The following is a 19,639-nucleotide window of genomic DNA, read 5'->3' as shown; positions in this document are numbered from 1 at the left end:
TGAGGGAGTGGCTTCATCTGCGGAGCAAATGTGATTCCAGATTGGTGTCATCATGATATGTTTTTCCATTTCAAAGTAAATCAGAAGGGGTGGTGAACTCCAGCAGTCTGTGTGTGCTATAGGCATATTAAGAATAACTACCTGTCCATGGAAACTGGAGAACACTGGAGCATATTAAGAAATAGCATTTCCAGAGTCTGTGCTTTTTTTTCTGGAAGGTTCCAAAGCTACTATCTTCCTAAAATAGCTTGATATAGCCACTCTAGAGGCCAGACTTTGTCCCTATTAACCCTGGAATGGAATGAATCCATGAAACACAGGCAAGTGGTTCCTCAATATTTGGATCCAATTATGTATCTTGTAAACATGTTGCATTACATTACAGCTCAGATCAATTTAGGAAGTTTATTTGATTTGTGCTAATTTGCCAGTTTTGCTGGTTCAGGGATTTTTACTGTGCTTAAATATCTTCAGAAGATAGACTATTATACATGAAGTAATTCTACAGAGAAAAATGTCAGAGATTCTTTATTTAGCACATATCCTCAAAGGGAGCCTGTGTCCTTGTTGGCATGCTTACTTTTTTTTTTTTTTTTGCTAAGAAAACTTTCGTTTGATCTTATAGCTATCAACCTAGTTTTATTTTTATTTATTTTTAATGATAAGACTTTCCAATGTTGATTAGAAAACCATAGAAGCTTCCTGGCTGGCATTTACTTCTTGTTTCCCTGATTACACAAGACAGGATGCCAATGGTTCTGGTTTTAAAATTGAAAGAGCTTATCTTTACCTAATCAGGATATTCAAGTTTTAGCTCTAGCTTGTTTCCTAATTTTCTATATGACTTGAGAAACTTATGTAACACCACAGTGTCTGTTTTCTCTTTTGAAATCTAAGGCTAATAATCCTTTCTCTGCCTCTCAGAGTGATAATTATCAATTCAATTCAGTAAATGCATGATGCTAGGCACAGTAACTCTGTGCCTAGCATCATGCTAAGCTGAATGGGAGAAGAATTCTGCTTTCCAAAACACAAAATACAGGGTGATATTGGCTATCAGCATTCTTTGAAGAATATGAAAAACTACACATATAAGGAATTGTAAACCACCTGAATTGGCAAATTCATGTGATTCTGAATTAGATCCTTTCAAACCTGCTCCTTCCAGAAACATCTCATAAACAGCTTTGGTCCTTGAATCTGGGGTCACCTATATGCCATTGAAAATGTTTATTTTGTGCTCTCTGGGCTCCGTTGTAATTGTAAGGACACGTTGCATGATATTCACTTGGTATTGTATGCAAGCACTATACTTGGGACTAGAGAAGTTACAAAGATGAGCCACTGGCTGGTCTCTCTCCCCACTCCCTAGCTAAGCCAATGCCTCCATTATATATTTTTGTGCCATGACTTATTTTAGTACTTTTCAGATTGTAATTTGTTTTTATTAGTAGTTCATTTGTTAAACCTTTACAAGAAGCTTTATGAGGGCAAAGATTGTCTTTTTCATCATCATATCCACAGTGCCTAATTTAGCATTGACCCTTAAATATTTGTGAATGAATAAATAATACTGTTGTATTACCCATGGGTAATTACGTTGTCCTGGGTATGGGAAGACACATACTATCAATATTTAAGCATTGGACTGACTGAATGAATGGCTCTAGTTTTAGTGTGTAAGTTTTGGTGTGGACACAAGGGTATCTGAGAGAAAAGGGTGCTGGTCATTGTTAGCCCAGGAACACCAGTTCTGGCAAATTACTCCATTCTGTACCAAAGGGCCCCAAAGACATGTAAAATTACAAAGCAAATAGTATAAGGATGAATTTCATAATAAAATATAAGCTGGTTATATTTTTTTTTACTGTCTGTTAAAAGCATCCAGATATTAGAAATTTATTGATTTCTTTATATTGAGTTTAATTGATTTCTTTGTTTCAAAGAAAATACAAAAATTACATTGAATAAAAAGGTAGAAATACCAAATGTTAACTTGGTGTCAGCTATTAAGAGAAAAATCTACATACACTTGTTCCCACAAACAGAATCCCACAGACACTACATATGTTTTTGACTTTATTCAAGATGGTGTGAGATTACATTTATAACTGATCTGTGATAATAGGTTAATAGGTGCAGTGAACCTAAAAGCATTTACTAAGAACTATTAAATCAATGCATTGAACATTATGTACCAGGCACTCTGCTAGGTATTAGGATACAAAGCGGAATGAGGTAAGAGAAATCAGTGATGAGAAATGTGGCAGAAACGGATCATCAAGAGAAGAAAGACCAATGCCCAATCAAATACTGCCCCAGATAGAGTATGAAGCATAGATATGGGACATCTAAATCTTTCAGGACATACTATCTGGCACTAAGTTTAGACGAGCAATCTAAAACATTCTGAATTTAAATAGTAAAATACATCCAATGATCTAGACTTTCTGAGTGGTCAGAAAAACAAGACGAATTCACAGTAACTGTCCAACTCACTGTCGCCTTTGTGGGTACAGTTCTCTCTCCAACCCCCTGGAGAAGAGCTGCCTCATGGAATGGGTCTGAAGCCAGTTAGCACCATTAAATTGAAAAAAACTAGCCGATAATTCTCCCTGCATCCACTCCTGTCCTTACTAGTGTGGTATTGATCCCCACTAATGATTTAGTGATTAAGGAGGATAGATTGCCTATGAATACAAAGCAAGCTGAAAGGCTTCCAGGAAGACAGCTGAGCATTTTTTTAAATCAATAATTACTATATGTGCACATATAATTTCAACCCAGCGTCCTACACCACCTTGGATGTCACTTCTACATTGAGTGTGCTGTTTTCAGCATCTTGCTTACCTTGCTCTCTTTTGACAACCTCTGATTTCCTCTTCTGTTACCTTTTCCCCTTGGACAATGGCCCAAGCTCTCTCTATTTAACTGCTTTCCAATTGTCAGACCATATTTCTAAGAGTCCTTCATTATGAATTAACATACGCAAACACAAAATCAGCTGATTTTCAGGCTACGATATATTTGACTGTGTGTGGGTTTCATGATACATATCTTGGGGTCATGCCTTAGCTTCTAGGCTGGGAAAACCACACAATGAGTGTGGTTTCATAAACATTCTCTGAAAGATGTAAGTATTGACATAAAAATATAAAAAGTTGTTTTCTTAAAAGCTGGCACCAGAATTTTTCTGGACAAACTGGTCTTCAAAAAGTGTGTGGTCCCTAAAAGCCTGATTGTTGGAGAAGCCAAAACAGCAAAATCAAAAAGCTTGCTAAACTTTTTGCTCTGCATGACAGAAGAAAGATAATTTGCCCCTGAGAGAGGATGGGAGAGAAGTTTGGAGTACAAGGAAGAACAGAAAGAGAGAGAGAAGAGGCAAGAAGATGGAGAGAAATTAAAATTACGATTAGGGAGAAGTTCACAAAATTTTAACAGTAAATACACTCTCCTATATTTTGTGATTATTGATTTGAGATTATTATGTAAACCAGTGGTTCTCTAAGTGAGGTCCCAGACCAGCAGCATCAGCATCTCCTGGGAACTGGTTAGAAATGCAAATTCTCAGGCCTCATCCAAGATCCATTTGACCTGAGGGTGCTGCACAGAAATCTGTTTTAGCAAGTCCTCTAGGTGATTCAGATGTGCTCCAAGTTTGACAGCCAAAGTAAATCTTTTTTCCCTCACCCTCCACATTAATTTGCAAAAATGTCTAGACATTCATATATGTTTTGTGGGACTGTTTTTGTTGTTTCTGAGGCAGCATAGATGTCAACACTGAGAGAAATGAGATTCCTAGAGGTAGAAATGGCCATAAGGACAGAAATACCCAAGGCATTTGCAGAAATATTTGACCTTTCATAGGCCAAGAATTAAGACAATTGCAGAGTTTCCCCTGTGTTCTGGGGAGCAAGTAGAACCCACTTGCCTTGTTTCTGTAATAAGCCTGCTTCCTACTTCCAACTCTCATGTCTTCTCTATCAAGCCTCCGATACTCCCTCCTTTCTTTTCGTTCTTCACAGATGTCTTTGCTTTACACTTCACTGAGAAAAAGAGTACTAAATGGCAACAATGTCATTCTCCTTCTCCTCCTTGATTCAGTGGAATCTAGAAAACCTGTGCTTTTGCCCATCTCCTACTTTGCTCTTGTCACAGTAGAGGATGGATAGCCCCATCTATCAAGCCCTTCATCTGTTTCCTGGATCCCATCCACTCAAGGATTTCAGTCTGAAAGTCAGTGCTACTCAACCCTGGCTCCAAGAGTCACCTGCAGAGCTTTTTAAGAACTCTAAAGCTCCAGACAAATTACCTCAGAATGTCTGGGTGGGCAGACTACATTAGTAGTTTTTAGAGCTCCCCAGGTGATTCCAATGTGAAGCCAAGAATGTCAACCACTGCCCTCTCTGGGCAGCACACTCTCTTTTTCTTGGTTTGTCTCTATCATTATAAAATTATGCCCACTCTCTCCAGTCTTTTAAAAAAGATCTCCTTTGATCTTCATGTCACCATCTCGGTTTTACGAGAAGTCTTCCTGAGGAGAATGACAATACCTGCTATCTCCACTTCTTCAACTCTTATTACACTGCAGCCCATGCCCATCTTTCCAGCTTCTGTCTCTGGTAAAATAATCCCTTTAAGTTCCCTAATTACTTTTGTATTTACACAGTGTATGACCACTGTTTTTCCTTATCCTATTCAACTCACCAGCAGCATTCCAAAAAGCTAACTACTGTCTTCTTGAATCAACCCATATATCTGGCTCTGTGATACCATGCTCTTCACAATGTTGGCTACTTCTTCTCAGTCTAGACTCTTCTCCTTTGTCTAGATGCTGTTGATGACACTAAGTCCATTTTCGCTCCTCTTTAAACATCCCCACTAGCTCCTGGTGGTGCCAATATTTACATCATTAGCTCAGCCATCTCCTTTGATCTCCAGGTTCACTTATTCAAGAGCCTACTTGACATTTTCACTTGCATGTTCCACAGGTATCTCTAAATTAACATTTCTAGATGTAACTCTGTTGGTCAACCGGACACCCAGATTTACTCTTGATTCTACCCTCTTCTTTACCTCCCATGTTTAATCTCTCTGCAATTTCTGTTTTAAATCCAAAGTGGATCTCCAATCCATTCCCTTCTCATCTCCATTGCTATCATTGCGGTCCAGTCCATGATCATCTTTGTTCTGTGCCCAGTTTTCAAACTGATCTCTCTGGTTTTATTCTCATCTTCTTCCAGTCAGTGATACCTAGGGGAGGTTCCTCTGCTCCTTTTCTGTAATGCAGAATCTAACATTAAGGCCATGTTATCTCTATATCTAGGTGACTCTTCTTGAACAGAAGTACCCAGAAGCTGCTTATCATGGATACAACTGAAGACAAGGATGTAATCAGATAGTCAAAGGTTATTAGACTATCCACTTCTGAAATGGTTCTCCTGCAAAGTGAATATGTCAGACCACATGACTAACCCTTTTCACCACTAGAAGAGTGGTCACACAAATTAAAAAGCATGTCGATGTGTACCCCATTTTACACAGGTGATATAATCCAGAAAACTGCAAACTAACCAAAGTTTGGACAAATTATATCATTCTTTAAATATGTTAGGGTGTTGGATAGTTATATGATTTTCTTTTTTGTAATGCAAGGAAAGTCAATAACAAACTCCTGGTTTATTTATTTTATAAGTGTGGGTTTTCAAAATTCAATTTTCTAACAATAGATCATCTCCTATGTACTCCTCCATCTTTGACTCCTTTGCTGATTCCGTCTGTATCAGACTTTTAAATGCTGGTGTTGTTTAGGGCTTGATACTACATCTTCCTTCTTTCTTTATGTATATTTTCTCCCTAGGTGCAGATAACTCCTAAATTTATATCTCTATTTCTTCAGATTCATATGTCAGGATACCTGCTTGTCATTTCTATTTGGTATCTAAAGTTATCTCCAATTTAACAGTTTTGAAATTCTTAGTTTACTTACTTCCATCAGTCTTTTCCAATTCTGTAAATAACATCCTATTCACTCAGTTGCAGAATGTCTCCTATCTGGTAGACAAGATTACTACAAACAGGAGTGCACCTTTAAACTAACTGCACATGGCCCAGTTAACATCTCCTTTTGCTATCAACCTTGAACATCTGTCACATAGATAAGATTATTGGATACAAGATTATAGGAGTGGTGAGTAGTGAGTATAAAGTTAGCTCGGTGCCCTCTGCCAATGCTATTGAAATAGATAATTCAAAGTAAAGGTCAGTAGGATCCAGGTTTATGTTATATATGAGTAGAAAATGTTGTTCATTTATTATCTATGTGTAAGTCCAAATCAACCCTGATTTAAATGCAACGCTCACAAACAAGAATCATTCAAAATTAGCAATAATATAGACCCATTTTGGAAGTTTTAGAGAGCAGTGCGTATGATGTAAGATGATGTGAGAAGTCTCCTGCCCCATATAAGCTTTTATGTATTTTAATATATTTTTTTTAAGATCTAAAAGTGGGCCCCTTTCCACCAATGCTACTGCAACATTTGCATCTGCCTCTAGAACTTAAAATCATCTCTATGCCAAGTATGGAAGCAAGAGGCAGATATAGGAGAGGTAGAGATGAGGATGGGAAGAAAATATTGTATGTGACTGAGTTTTTAAATTGAATCAATAGAGAAAATCCTGGATTTGACCAAGTTTATTTAAGTATAACTATATTAAACTTCTGCAGCAGATAGAAAGAAGACTCAAAATAGCAGTAGTAATTAAGTTGTATTATTTTAAAATAAAGTTACATGTTTGCATATCCAGAGGTATAGCTTGTGAAATTTGCATCCATTATGCATATAAATAAATGTGTAGGAACCTTTAGATATTAAGGCTTGCTGTTCTTGAATTAGGGAGATAGAGAAGTTAGGTCCACTATGTACAGGATCAATTTTAATGTGTTTTTCTGAAGCCAAATTATAGATCTTAATAGTTTTGAAAGTCAGGTTTAATAAGCCTATTTTGTTCACAGAGCAATTGCAAACACAGAAGTGATGCCATCAACATATAGCTGGACAATTAATTAATTGTGCAACTTTAAGCAATATTCAATTGCCTGCAACAAATGTGTAGCAGCATTAACTTTATATAAACAAATTTTGTCCTCATATACACTGAGGACAAATTTTGCATCTTTTTCTCTCTTTTAATCATGGAAAACAGTGCATATAGAAAAGGAACAGGTCTTCTAGAATAGTTATGCTAATTCTCCCAAAAGGATGCATTGTAAATATATAAACTATTTTTTTTTTAATGAGAAAAATAAATGCCCGCCCTTTACCTTCACACCAAGGATTGAAGAGAATGTACGTGTCTGTTTCTGGGTTTCGGCTGGTGCGGATTATTCCGTAGGGGGTCCAGACGGCAATGTACATGCGGAATTTTCCCACAATGCACTTGGGCGAAGACTGGATAGACAGCCGGACAGACCTGTCGTCTCTCGTGACAACTTTGGCCCCCCACTTGCCCCTTTGCAGTTCCGAAACGATAGGAACTGGGACGTAGGTTCCCTTGTTCTCCTGAGGGTAGCGACCTTGAAAAGAAAGAAGAGGTAGCGTTGAGTAGATTTCACAGAACGACTTTGTTCTCACACTGCTGTTTTATAGCTGAAGGTGAAAAATAATTTGTTAGACTTGAAATCATACGACTTAGGTTGAATTTCATTTCTGCTACCCACTAGCTACATGATGGTAGTCCATTTTCTTAACTTCTTTGAGGCTCAGATTTGTCCTGTCTAGATTTTTTTTAAAAAAAAGGTACTTATAAGGATTTTTATCGGTTGGTTAAGCCAATAAATTCAAATAAGATGTGAAAATGCTAATCTGGAATGCAAAGTGGAGCTGTGTACTGTGGAGTTGTCTTTCCCTGAAATTCTGTCCTCTAAAAAGTTAGGGGTATAAAGTAATTTTTTTTTGTTTATTCTGAATGTAATTTTATTATTTGTTCTATCATCTATAATAGGATTGTACGTAAAGGTTGTTCTATGTAACCATTTCTACATTCAATCAAAATGTGTTTACTGCCAGTCTCAATGACTTAGGCCTACGTCATGGGCAAGCATTCAGGCTTCAGAGGCAAATTATTTAGGTCTGACTCTTGGTTTGCTACTTCCTTAGCTTTGCAACCTTTGGCAAATTACTTAACCTTTACAAGTTTCTCTTTCCTCCTCTTTTTCTTCATCAGTAAATGAAGATAGTAATACTACCTAAGGATGAATTAAAATCACACAAGAAAGATGTTTTGCCTGTAATTTTTCATGCATAACAAATTTTCAGCTGTTATTTCTATAGATGATTAAACATCAGGGCATTTTACATGTTTCCAGGCTCATCATACTTTAAGTATAAGCTATCTCAAGGTAAATTTTATTTATCTTTATCGCTACCATTTTGGACCAAATTTTTATTTCATGTGTTAACTTCAAAATTAAATTTCACCAATGGGTTCCTGAAATCAAAGTCTTCATTGTATATAGAAAGTCAACCTCACAGCAGTTTTTAACTCTTTAACTTGCCGTTTAATTTACAGTTTAGTTTATAGGATAATCCAATGCATCAATAATTGAAACCGGAGCAAATCTGTCATTTGCAAACTGTTTCAAAATATACTAGACATTTAATTCTCCAAATGAAGAAAAATACATTTTAGACTGTCTTTAGGTTATTTTGATTGTAAACAGAAGCAAATTCAAGAGCAGAAGTTATTCATCCATGCCAATTGTTTTATATAAAAAGTAGAGTATCCTACATTAAAACAAAAATGATGCTTCATTTAGCATCTTCAACTACTGAAGTTTTTAAGGTATTTGTCAATAGGTATGATGTTGGAGATGGAGCATCCTGAGGAGGTGTTTGCATAAGTTACTGCTGTGTAATCCTGTGAGATACTTAACCTTAATGAAAATAATAATTTACATAGTGCAAGTCAGGGAGAAAAATTAAAACCCCAGTGCTTTGCTATTTGTTAGGGGTATCAGTTAATCATTACTCAGAATAAACATCATCATAAATTTGATAAAATTTTAAAAATGGTTTTCTGCTAAAGTGTGACAGTGTGTAGGTGGTATTCTTGGGACTACATGGGGATAAGCCTCCAAAAGTCTGCATGAAATTCCACTTGTAAAAGCTGTTTGTTTCAAAGACAACTTTATCCCCATATTTCCTATGTTTACTTCTTTTTGAGCATGTTCAAACTGGGGAGGGAGGTGGCGAGGTTGCCCTTTTCTCCAGAGCATTGTTGTTCTCTGGAGCCCCCATCAATGTTGAAGTATAGGCATCAAAGGCAATCTTGCTAAATGGGGCCATAATTCGTTTATTACAGTAGCTCCTGGCAGCTATTGCTACTAAATACTGGCTTGGATTTAAAATACACAGTATTAAATATGACACACATTTAGTAAAAATAAACTTTTAGAGATAAAATCTATGCAATAATAACAGACTTAGATTTTTTTAAACAAAACGGATGAAAGGAATTTTAAAAGAATTACATAAGGATACTCCTTCAGGGATAGCAAAGAACTAGGAGAACATATCTGAAGTTATGTGCTGTGTGCTGTGAGCCTCAGCATCACCTTTGTACTAACATTCACTTTTGTTGGAAGCATTGAAATAACTAGGACAATTACTCATTTCCATGATTACACTTCAACTTGTGATTTTAAAGACTCATATTAAATTTGACCTATCAAATTCATGTTATACAAAATAAAAGTTTAAAAAAAAGGAGAGGCGTGTTTATTCATGCTGGCTTCAAATCCAATCATGTCCTAATTTAAAGATCATGTTTGAACGTTTTTCATTCATGCAACAATGTTGCCTACTATGTACTAGGCATTATTCTAAGTGCTAGGGATACAACAGTGAACTAGACAGATTCCTGTGTTCATGGGGTTCGCAGTTTATAGAAAAAAGACAATACCTGTGCTATTTATTTACTGCTTTATTTCTTATAACGAACCATGGGAGAGAAATCACTATTAACATCCCAATTTAACAAAATAGGAAATTAAGACACAGGGTCATTAAGCAATTTGGTCAAGGTGATGTAACTCATACATAGTGGGACTGAGATTTGAATCCAGCCAGTCTGGCTTGAGAGACTATGAGTTTAACCACTAAGCTCCACAGCAGTTATATATGTAGAAAATGCTTTGGAGCTGGTAAGAACTAAGTTCAAATTCTGACTCCACAATTAATTATTGGTGCAACTTTGGGCAGATTTCTTAATTGTCTAAGCTTCCATTTCCTTGTCTCTTTGCAATTTAGTTTTGGAAATAGAAAGAAAATGGATTTTATAATATAATGAACGCTTTATGCCTGACACACAGTATGGGCTGACTCAGGAGATATTTATTGTTTGTGCTGGATAGCAGATGTGTAAGACAGAAGTATGAATCCAAGGGCTTAGTAATTGGTGGGGAGAAAGAAGACCTGGCAGAGAAGAGCCTGCAAAGAGGGTCTCAGGCTACCATGCATTTACTTTGGGAATGTTTCTAATGAGTTGTCAGTGACTAAAAGGAGAAAGGTGAGCAACACTGATGATGTGGTCAGGCCATATGGCACCAGACCAGTGTATGGAAGCAAATCATGAACTGGCAGTGATTACAGGAATATATATATATATATATACACACACACACACACACACACACACACATATATATATACACACACACATGTACATATGTATATATATTATGATACATATCATATGTATTATATCATATATATCGTATATATTGTGTATTATTGTGCTGTATATATAATATATATGATATATATCATAATATATATGATATATTATCATATATTATGGTATATATTGTATATATATTATGATATATATCATCTATTATGATATATTACAGGAATATATATATGATATATTCCAAAGGGAGAAAAAGTAAACAGATTTGCAGGCCTATTCATATTCACTGTATGGAAAAGCTGAGTTTTAATGTGAGACCTGACATGTCAATAGTACCTCAGGGTATTGTCGCCTGCTCTATTACACCATGTTTAATTCTGAATGTAATGATTTCAGTGACAGCACTGGGGAAGAATTTTTCATGATTGAATTGTGAATAAGGAAGCTGTGACAGAATAGTATTTCATTTCACTAAGTAGCCCTTCTTGCCCCCAGGAGGTGGCATGTTTAAGAAACCACAATCAGGCAACACTCTGGAACACCCATCCATCAACATCCATGACTGCCCATCAGCTCTCCTTGGCCAAATCTGGGTGTGAAATGCAGCCCCACACAGATAACGATCATGTACACATTTGCTGTATAATGCCTGGATAGATGTTGTGTTTTATCCACCTCTCTCTCCCTCTCCCCACTCCAATTGTGTAACTTTTGTATTTAAAAAAATGAGCAACAAAGTAGAAGTAGGAAGTATAATACCCAAGAAAGGATCCTCATTTTGTTTTTAATAATATAGCCTTTGAAATTGGACTACTAAACATGAAAAATTACCAATTGTATTCTTTCACATTTATTTAAAATTGATGCCATCTTTCCAAGTGATCTAGAAATTAACATATGTTCTTAGTTTAAATGCTCGTTTTAATCTGTAAATTGTTTTTGAGGCCACAGGTATATTATCTGTAAGGCAAAATTTGGTTGGTCTATATGCCTATATTGGAATCCCCTGTGCCTTCTTTAATCTCTTTCTCTCCTTATACATACAGGTGTGAATACAGAGAAATGCACATACCTTCATCCCTTAGCCTCCCAGCCTGGAATTAGGAGGAAGACTGTAAAAATATTTAATCTTTTAAGATTTTATTTTTTCCAACCTTGGCTCAGTGGGCCTGAGCTTTTTGCATGGCTTCTTCATAGTAACGTCACTTGTAATTTGGCAAGAGAAATCTACCTCATACTTAGACTATTATTATATGTGAGAGGAAATTTTACTCTCAACCATTCATTTTAGACCTGAGAACTCATTGCAGGCAAAGCCCTTTATAGGTACTGTTGTACAGAAGAATATGTTGCATTTTTAAAAATTAATTTTTTAGCCAGTTGTTAGCTTTGGAATATTTTTACATTAAAAACACAATATTTTATGTGGTGATTAGCTTCCAAGGTAGTCCAGGAAGGCCACTAATTAGCATATAGAATGGTCAATGTGGTTGTATATTGTTGCTAATAGAATGATTCTGACTTCACTTTGCTGTATCTAGAATCTGGAAGAACATATTTGCCATGAAGAAGAAGTAGGTCCCTGTAATTGAAGTCACTGTTTCCCCTTGTGCTCTGTAATGAAGAGTGTATATCAGGACACCTCAATTTCTCTCATCTCTTGGGCACGTCATCTGAAAATCAAGTGGCCATGGTCTGTGCTCCACCTATGCCCTACTTAGTAAGAGTAACACTGATTGTGTGAGCCTTGATTAATCACCAGAAAATTCCGAACAAAACTTTTCCCCCATCTACGGCCATGCTACCCCGACCAAGCCTGATCCTGTCTGATCTCAAAAGCTAAGCAGGGTCAGGCCTGGTTAGTACTTGGGTGGGACACCACCTAGGAAGGCCAAGCTTACAAGGTCCTTGCAATCTGTGAGGTCGACCAAGGGTTGCCTCACCTAAAAATAATAATAATAACAAAAACCTTTTTCCCCTTGTTTACTTAGATAGCTATTTTTCTTATTAATCTGAACTAAAGATATTATCTTATTTGTTTCTATAGCCCCATAGAATATCACGATGCCTTGCACTGAGTGGGTGCCCAATAAATAAATGTCAATATGACTGAATTGAGCTTTTTGCATATGTCTAGTCCCATTTAAGAACATCACAGAGATTTTAGGAGCTATAGAAAGAGATGCATGCAGCAAGCCATTTGCCAATTCCCAGCACCCTTCACGTGAAATAAAAATTTCCAGTTCTAAATTTTTTCCTTCAAAGGGTGTTTTACATTCAGATATAAATACTTTTAAGCCGAACTCTGACTCCACCTAACTGCAGACTTGCTTAATAGTGAATTCTTATAAGAGGATTGTCTCTCAGGAACTCATGAATATATCATGTCTCTAGCTAGTAAGGTAAATTTCATGATGTTAATTCATTTTTCCATTTGATTCATTTGTTTTTTCTCAAGACGCACCTTTTGTGTACAAAATAATCAATCTATTTCCAAATGGGCCCTGGAAGTATTACTGTGACAGCATGATGCATGTGGCAGAGCTGGAGGCATGAATATGATAGCCTTGTAAAGGGAAGCAAACCTTGTTTTAGCAGCCTTAGGATGGAATGGGGGCGCACAGAGACCAGTATGGAATAAGTCCCTGAATAACTCTTAGAAGCATCAGGTTACCAACTACAAAAACAAAACAATTTCACCAAAGGAAAAAAAATCAAAAAAGGCACAGAAATCTTGGATAATACAACAAAGAAGAGAGAAACACAAATGTTCAAAAGGAAATCATTTCAGTAAGGACCTCCAGGAACCTGCCCTTTCTATTCCCTACCTTATTTTATATAGGTACAGATATATAGATATAGATACATGGATACATGGACATGTGGAGATACATACATACATATATATACATACATACATATATATACATATATATATATGTATATATATGTATGTATGCATGTATCTCCACATGGAAAAGGAAGAAAACTTCCTGGCACTGTTTTTTCTGTAGCTCCAGCAAAGTGGGGAATGTAGGGAAGCTTCTTGAGGACAGGAACTGAGTTTTGTTTAACTTTGTATATACAGCAGCTTGGGTGATGCTTGGAACATAGTAGGTGCTTAATAAATATTTGGTAAATTGAAGATAAATACTCTTTAAGATGTCTTATACATCTTTTTATTTCACTTTTTTTTCAATCCTTCCTAAAATTCTCTTAAAATCTTTTTTTGGGGTAAGGTATAATTTTGCAAAATATATATGTTACCAGCACTGTGCTGGACTCTTTGGATGATTTGGAAAAAATATGGGTACTGCCTGAAGCTGACCATCAGCATTAAGAAGTGCATGACTTTGATGGCCAACCAAGGCAATAATATGGATATAAGGAGAGGTTCCCTGTCTCAGGATGCTGCCAACAGCAAAGAGGATGAAAAGGACAGGAGATAAAATTCAGAGGAAACATCAACAGTATTGAGATACAAGAGTTTCTTCATCTGTGAAACAAGACTGTAGAGCTCCTTCAACAAATTTGACATTTTAAATGTGCTTACAGTATGCCATGCTTTAGCTGGGATTACTAGCCATGAGGAACAAGCTATAATGGAGGTTTCTGAAACATAGATCATTACATTGTTGGGTGTGGTGGAAACTCAGAAACCGTGTCCACAAAGTCAGAGAGGATACCTTAGAAAATGTGGCTTTGGAATATAATCTTAAAGGTGGACAATGTAGGGAGGAACCTTCCCATAAAAAGAGATAATGAAAGCCTGGAGCCTAAGGGAGCAAGGAGACACTCAGGAGAGGTAGTTGACTTGGCTAGGTTAAGAACCAAAGGGACCTTTAACACTGTGCAAAGGCATTTAGGTTGTGTCCCAGGGTGGGCTGGAAATGGGGCAGCAGCTATTGAGACACTTTAAGTGGCCTGCTGATATTGGCATTTACTTAAGAAAGATCTTACTGGCTGCAGGATGGAGAGTGGTTTAGAGGGGAAGAGAGTGGAGCCGGAGAAACCAGTCAGAAGGCTGCTGATATTTCCAGGTGGGACATGACAGTGTCTCTAGAGTGATAATTATTGTCTCTGGAGGGAAGATAAGTGAAGGCATGGTGGGTAGAAGCAGGAAGCTTGTTCAGGTATAATAACAGCTCTGAGTGAGGTAACCCCAGGTTCTGTTCATTCTTTACCAAAGAATTTTTGAGTGCCTATTAGGTGCCAGGCACTGTTTTAGTCATGAGAAAAAGTCATCCCCTCTAGCCCTAGGGGTCATGACTAAGCTGCAAGCCTTGATGAGCATGCTGTTTTGTGCTCCAAAAATTAGAGCCTAGTGTGGTTCACATTTATGCAGATTTATTCAATGGAAGTTCCCTAACCATATGTGTGCATTACTTCATTTGAGGGAAGGCAGAATATTTTTGTTTTTAAGAAAAAATAATCAACATAAAGTCTCTACTATTTAGACGAAGTTGGTTATAGTACATAACACTACACTCTAGATTTGTTAATATTGCTGATCCAATTCCTAAGAAAGAGGAGGAACAGGAGTTCGAACATTTTGATTTGAGATCCAGGTTGTTTATCGGAGAGTAATAGCTACTATATGTGCTTATTTACTGCGACTGTCGACCGCCTAGTTACTCTCAGACCCAAAGCCCATACCTCCCAGAACCCTCGTTTCGGTTCCACAGGAAACTCTACTCCCAGTCTCCTTTACCTTCAGGCTTCTATTTTGGTTTAGGCAATGAGGCTTTGGAGGTAGATGAAGGAGACACCAATGTGTGTCTCCCCTTCTCTGCTTCTTGAGAGATTGAGTTTTCTCCATGGCTCCCAGCTCTTAACAGGAGCTGGATAGCCCCTGCTGTAGCTGTAGTTTTCAGAGATGGCTTCTGAGTTTTGGTGAGACCTCTTTCTTTATGTGCCTCCCAATCCAGGTGTAGAAACTTTTTTCTGTTACTAACTCCCAGGTTACCTCACTCTGACAGCTGTTTGGCTTCTTAATTGTTCTCTCATCGGTGTAACCAACTGCTTTGAATAAACTTTTTTGATTGTAAGACTATGCCAAATAGAGGTAAGTGCTATGAAAAAGTAAATAAAGCAGCTTAAGAAGATAGAGAGTGATGGAGGTGGGTGTGTGGGTGTGCCAATTAGGATAGAGTGATATTTGAGCATTTAAGTAAGAGAAGTGAGGAAATGAGCATTGATGGAAGTGTAAAGGTCCTGTAGGAGGTGATGCTTGGCGACCTCAAGGAGGTTGATGTGCCTGGAGCAGAGGGAACAATGAATAATAAGGTCAGAGAGAGCCAGGAGATCAAGTGGGGTCTTGTAGGTTGTTTTCAGGATTTTGGAATTTATTCTAATTGAGAAAAGAAGTCACTAGAAAATAGATGTGTACTGAGTTATTTAAAAAAAAAATCACTTTCATTGCTGTGTGAAGACTGTAGGAGAGCAATCAAGATTGCTATGAAGATCTCTTGACTTCCTATAATATTCCCATTTTGATTACTGATCATGAAAACCCTTCCAATACAGGACACAAAGTGATAATGCTAAAATGCCTTTTCCCTGGGAAAGGCAATAAATTTGCTTAAATTTGTTACTCTATGATGTAAAACCTTTCCTAAAATCTGGTCTTACTAGCTGGGAGAGAACTGGACATTAGGAATAGGAAGACTTAGTCATTGAAGATGATATAAAAATGTGGCCATTTGAAGTACAAAGTTTATCTACATCACAATTGTTTCTAGGGAACCTCTAGCTCTTCTCCAGCCATGAGTTTAAACAAGGCTCTATGGTTCTATCAATCCATGGAGGCTGAACCCTACTAGGATCTAAAGATGTGGAGAAGAGTGATAGGATGTTAGCGTCTAGTTTATTATATTTTGATGGATTTCATGAATATAAACCAAACTGCATACTAGCTTTCTGTCCTTCCTCACTCAAACTGTTAGGCAAGACTTTCAACTCACAAAGGATGTTCCACAATTTGGAGGGTTCTGCTATCCTCAAGATGGGCTCTGGAAGCCCAAGACAAGTTTGGAGGAAGCAAAAAACGTACTTTGGACTGATAGTAGGGATCAAATGCAACAGCTAGCAGTTTTGGGGCCTATCTCTTGCATTTTCTCAATCGACTTTAGGAAGTATGTCATAAGGAATTCTCTCTTATAAGAAATAAATTTCTCCAGTAAATGGCAATTCTATGGAGTCAAAGATCCATTTGTTTGTGTTTTATCTGCCATGTAAGCAGACTGAGGCTTGTGAGTACTAAGATCATTTAATTAAAATCACAGCAACTGGCCTAAAAAATAGTAGTATTAGCCAAAAGGATAAGATAAAAGTTTAGCTGAATGTCTTCCAAACAGAACAGACCTCTGATGAAATTTTCACAAAACAGTCAATTCTTAATAACTTAGTGGTGATAACAATGAGAATAAGGGCAAATCACTGATAATTCTAAGAAAATATTTGCCTGTCTTTGGAATTCAATATATATTAATACAATATATAACAGCTAGTGTTAAATGAGTTTGCTTTGCCCGAGATAACCCAATTGTTAGTAAAGCAAAAAGCCATATGAAAATATTCTAGGTTTCAGGATGCAGTCCATCTGGTACTAGTCTTCAGGTGGATATTGATAAAATATGCACAATAAACATGTTTTAAAACAGATATTTACTAGTGCTTACTATGAGCAAAGTAATAGCACTTATCCTGGAGATGACATGGGTAGACGTATGAGATGTATGTGATATACTTCCTGTGCTCGGTGAATGTATAATCAAACATCCAAGTTTAGCTTGTAATTCAAGTCAGAAGACTACTGCCATACAAAAGCAGTGAATTGCTGGTGGAGTCAAGAACACTTTATTACTTCTGGTCAAGATGGCCAAGTAAGTAAACACTGTGCTTGCCTCCTCTAAAGACCACATCAAAATTACAACTAAACTACAGAACAACCATCATTGAGAATAACTTGAAGTCTAGCTGAACAGAAGTCCTACAGCTGAGGACACACAGAAGAGGCCACCTTGATACTGGTAGGAGAGGCAGAGATGTGGAATGGACTGGTACCACACCCATGTGTGGTAGTTGAGAATGGGGAGAGTTATCTTGATTGCGGAGGTCTTCCTGGAGGAAGAGAGGTCCCAGTCCCACACTGGGCTGTCCAGTCCAGGATTCCAGTGTTAGGAAGAGAAGTCCCCACAACCTCTGGCTGTGAAAACCAGTGAAGATTGTGGCTGAGCGAGAAAAAGCAGCTAGAGTTCCAGGTACTCCTCTAAAGGGGCCTGTGTATAAACTTACTCAGTGCTGGGGAAGCAGCTTGAAAAGTGCTAGAGATATGTGGGGAGCAAGAGAATTATCTGACTTCAGGGTGAAGGCTGGAGAGGCAACTTTCTTCCAGAGAGAAGTACTGATACAATCCATTGTCTCTTTGTTGAGCCCTCCCTGCTTCCAGAGTGCAGGTGCAGACACTAAGTCTGAGTCTCCATCAATCAGGCCTAAGACTGGTCACTCCATGCTGGTGATTCCCTGAGAACCCACCTCATCCGACTTATAGGCCCACCCAAGCTTCTCCCACTGGCTTTGCCATAAAAATGGCCTATCTTGGCTCATGCTGCAGACGTTTCTAAAATCTCTCAAAGGTTTAAAAAACCCTAAAAGCAACATCTGGCCTTGGCAAGCCCCATACCTCTCACTGAATAACCCCAAGCTGAGCACTAATAGCAGCCAGTCTCGATTTGTGGCTTGGGTTCTCAAGGCATCTCTAAGCTTAGTGCAGAAGGCAGCCATCTGTAAATTGCTTGGTGACTTTTGCCAGGGAGGTGTGGGGGGTCGAGGCCACAGGCTGTGGCTGAACTTGACTTGTGGTGGGGCCCATCACAGGAGGCCCCAGGGCAGGCATGCCCAGTGGCCAGCTTTGGACTGAGCTGGAGCAACACCTGGGGCTACATCTGAGGATGACACACCCCAATGGGCAGACTGGTCAGGCACCAGAGCCATGCTAAAGCAAATCCTGCTCTATATGGTAAGCCCCTCACTGACCAGTCCTCACAACCAATCAGCTTGAGGGTCAATTCCTCCCAGAGAACTGCAAACAGCAACCAAAGCTCAACTACAACAGGAGGTACACACAATACACACAAAGGAAACTCCTGGAGCACTCAGCTCAGGTGACCAGGGAGACTGTGTCAGTGGGCCTCACAGGATACATACTACATCAGGCCACTCTACTAAGACCAGAATACATAGAAACCCTACCTAATACATAGAAATCAACATAGGGGTGCAGCCAAAATGGAGAGACAAATACGTCCCAAATGAAAGAACAGAACAAAGCTCCAGAAAAAGAACTAAACAAAATAGATACAAGCAATCTACCAGATGCAGAGTTCAAAACACTGGTTATAAGGATGCTCAATGAACTTAAGAGAAGAGTAGATAAACTCAGTGAGAGTTTTAACAAAGAACTAGAAATCAAAAAAAAGGATAGAAACCATAAAAAAAATCAGAAATGAAGTCTATAGTAAATGAAATGAACAATATGTTAGAAGGAATCAACAGTAGATTAGATGAAGCAGAGGATCGAATTAGTGATTTAGAAGATAAGGTAACAGAAAACACCCAATCAGAACATCAAAAAGGAAAAGAGAATACAACAAAATTGATAGTTTAGGGGGCCTCTGGGATAACATCAGGCATATCAACATTCTCATCATGAGGGTACCAGAAGGAGAAGAGGGAAAGCAAGGAGGTGAAAACCTATTCGAAGAAATAATGATGAAAATCTCCTCTAACTTGTTGAAGAAAATAGACATATAAGCCAGGAAGTGCAGAGTCCCAAACAAGATGAACCCAAAGAGACTCGCACCAAGACACATAATTAAAATACCAATGGTTAAAGGAAAAGAGAGACTCTTAAAAGTAGCAAGAGAAAACCAATTAGATACCT

At 37.8% G+C, this 19,639-nt stretch overlaps 1 protein-coding gene across 1 annotated transcript in view; it reads right to left on the bottom strand.

Annotated features, from left to right (window-relative positions):
- Window positions 1–19,639, bottom strand: part of F13A1 (coagulation factor XIII A chain) — a 169,130-nt gene that overhangs the window by 102,889 nt on the left and 46,602 nt on the right. Inside the window, exon 4 of the mRNA XM_039869403.1 lies at window positions 7,328–7,579. Coding sequence (XP_039725337.1) covers window positions 7,328–7,579 — 252 coding nt within the window. The remainder of the gene's footprint in view (window positions 1–7,327; window positions 7,580–19,639) is intronic.

This window comes from Pteropus medius, unplaced genomic scaffold (genome assembly GCF_902729225.1).
Source record: "Pteropus medius unplaced genomic scaffold, Ma_sr-lr_union100, whole genome shotgun sequence".
NCBI lineage: Eukaryota > Metazoa > Chordata > Mammalia > Chiroptera > Pteropodidae > Pteropus > Pteropus medius.
Note: the sequence above shows the minus strand (reverse complement) of the source record. Positions and strands in the feature narration are given on the sequence as shown.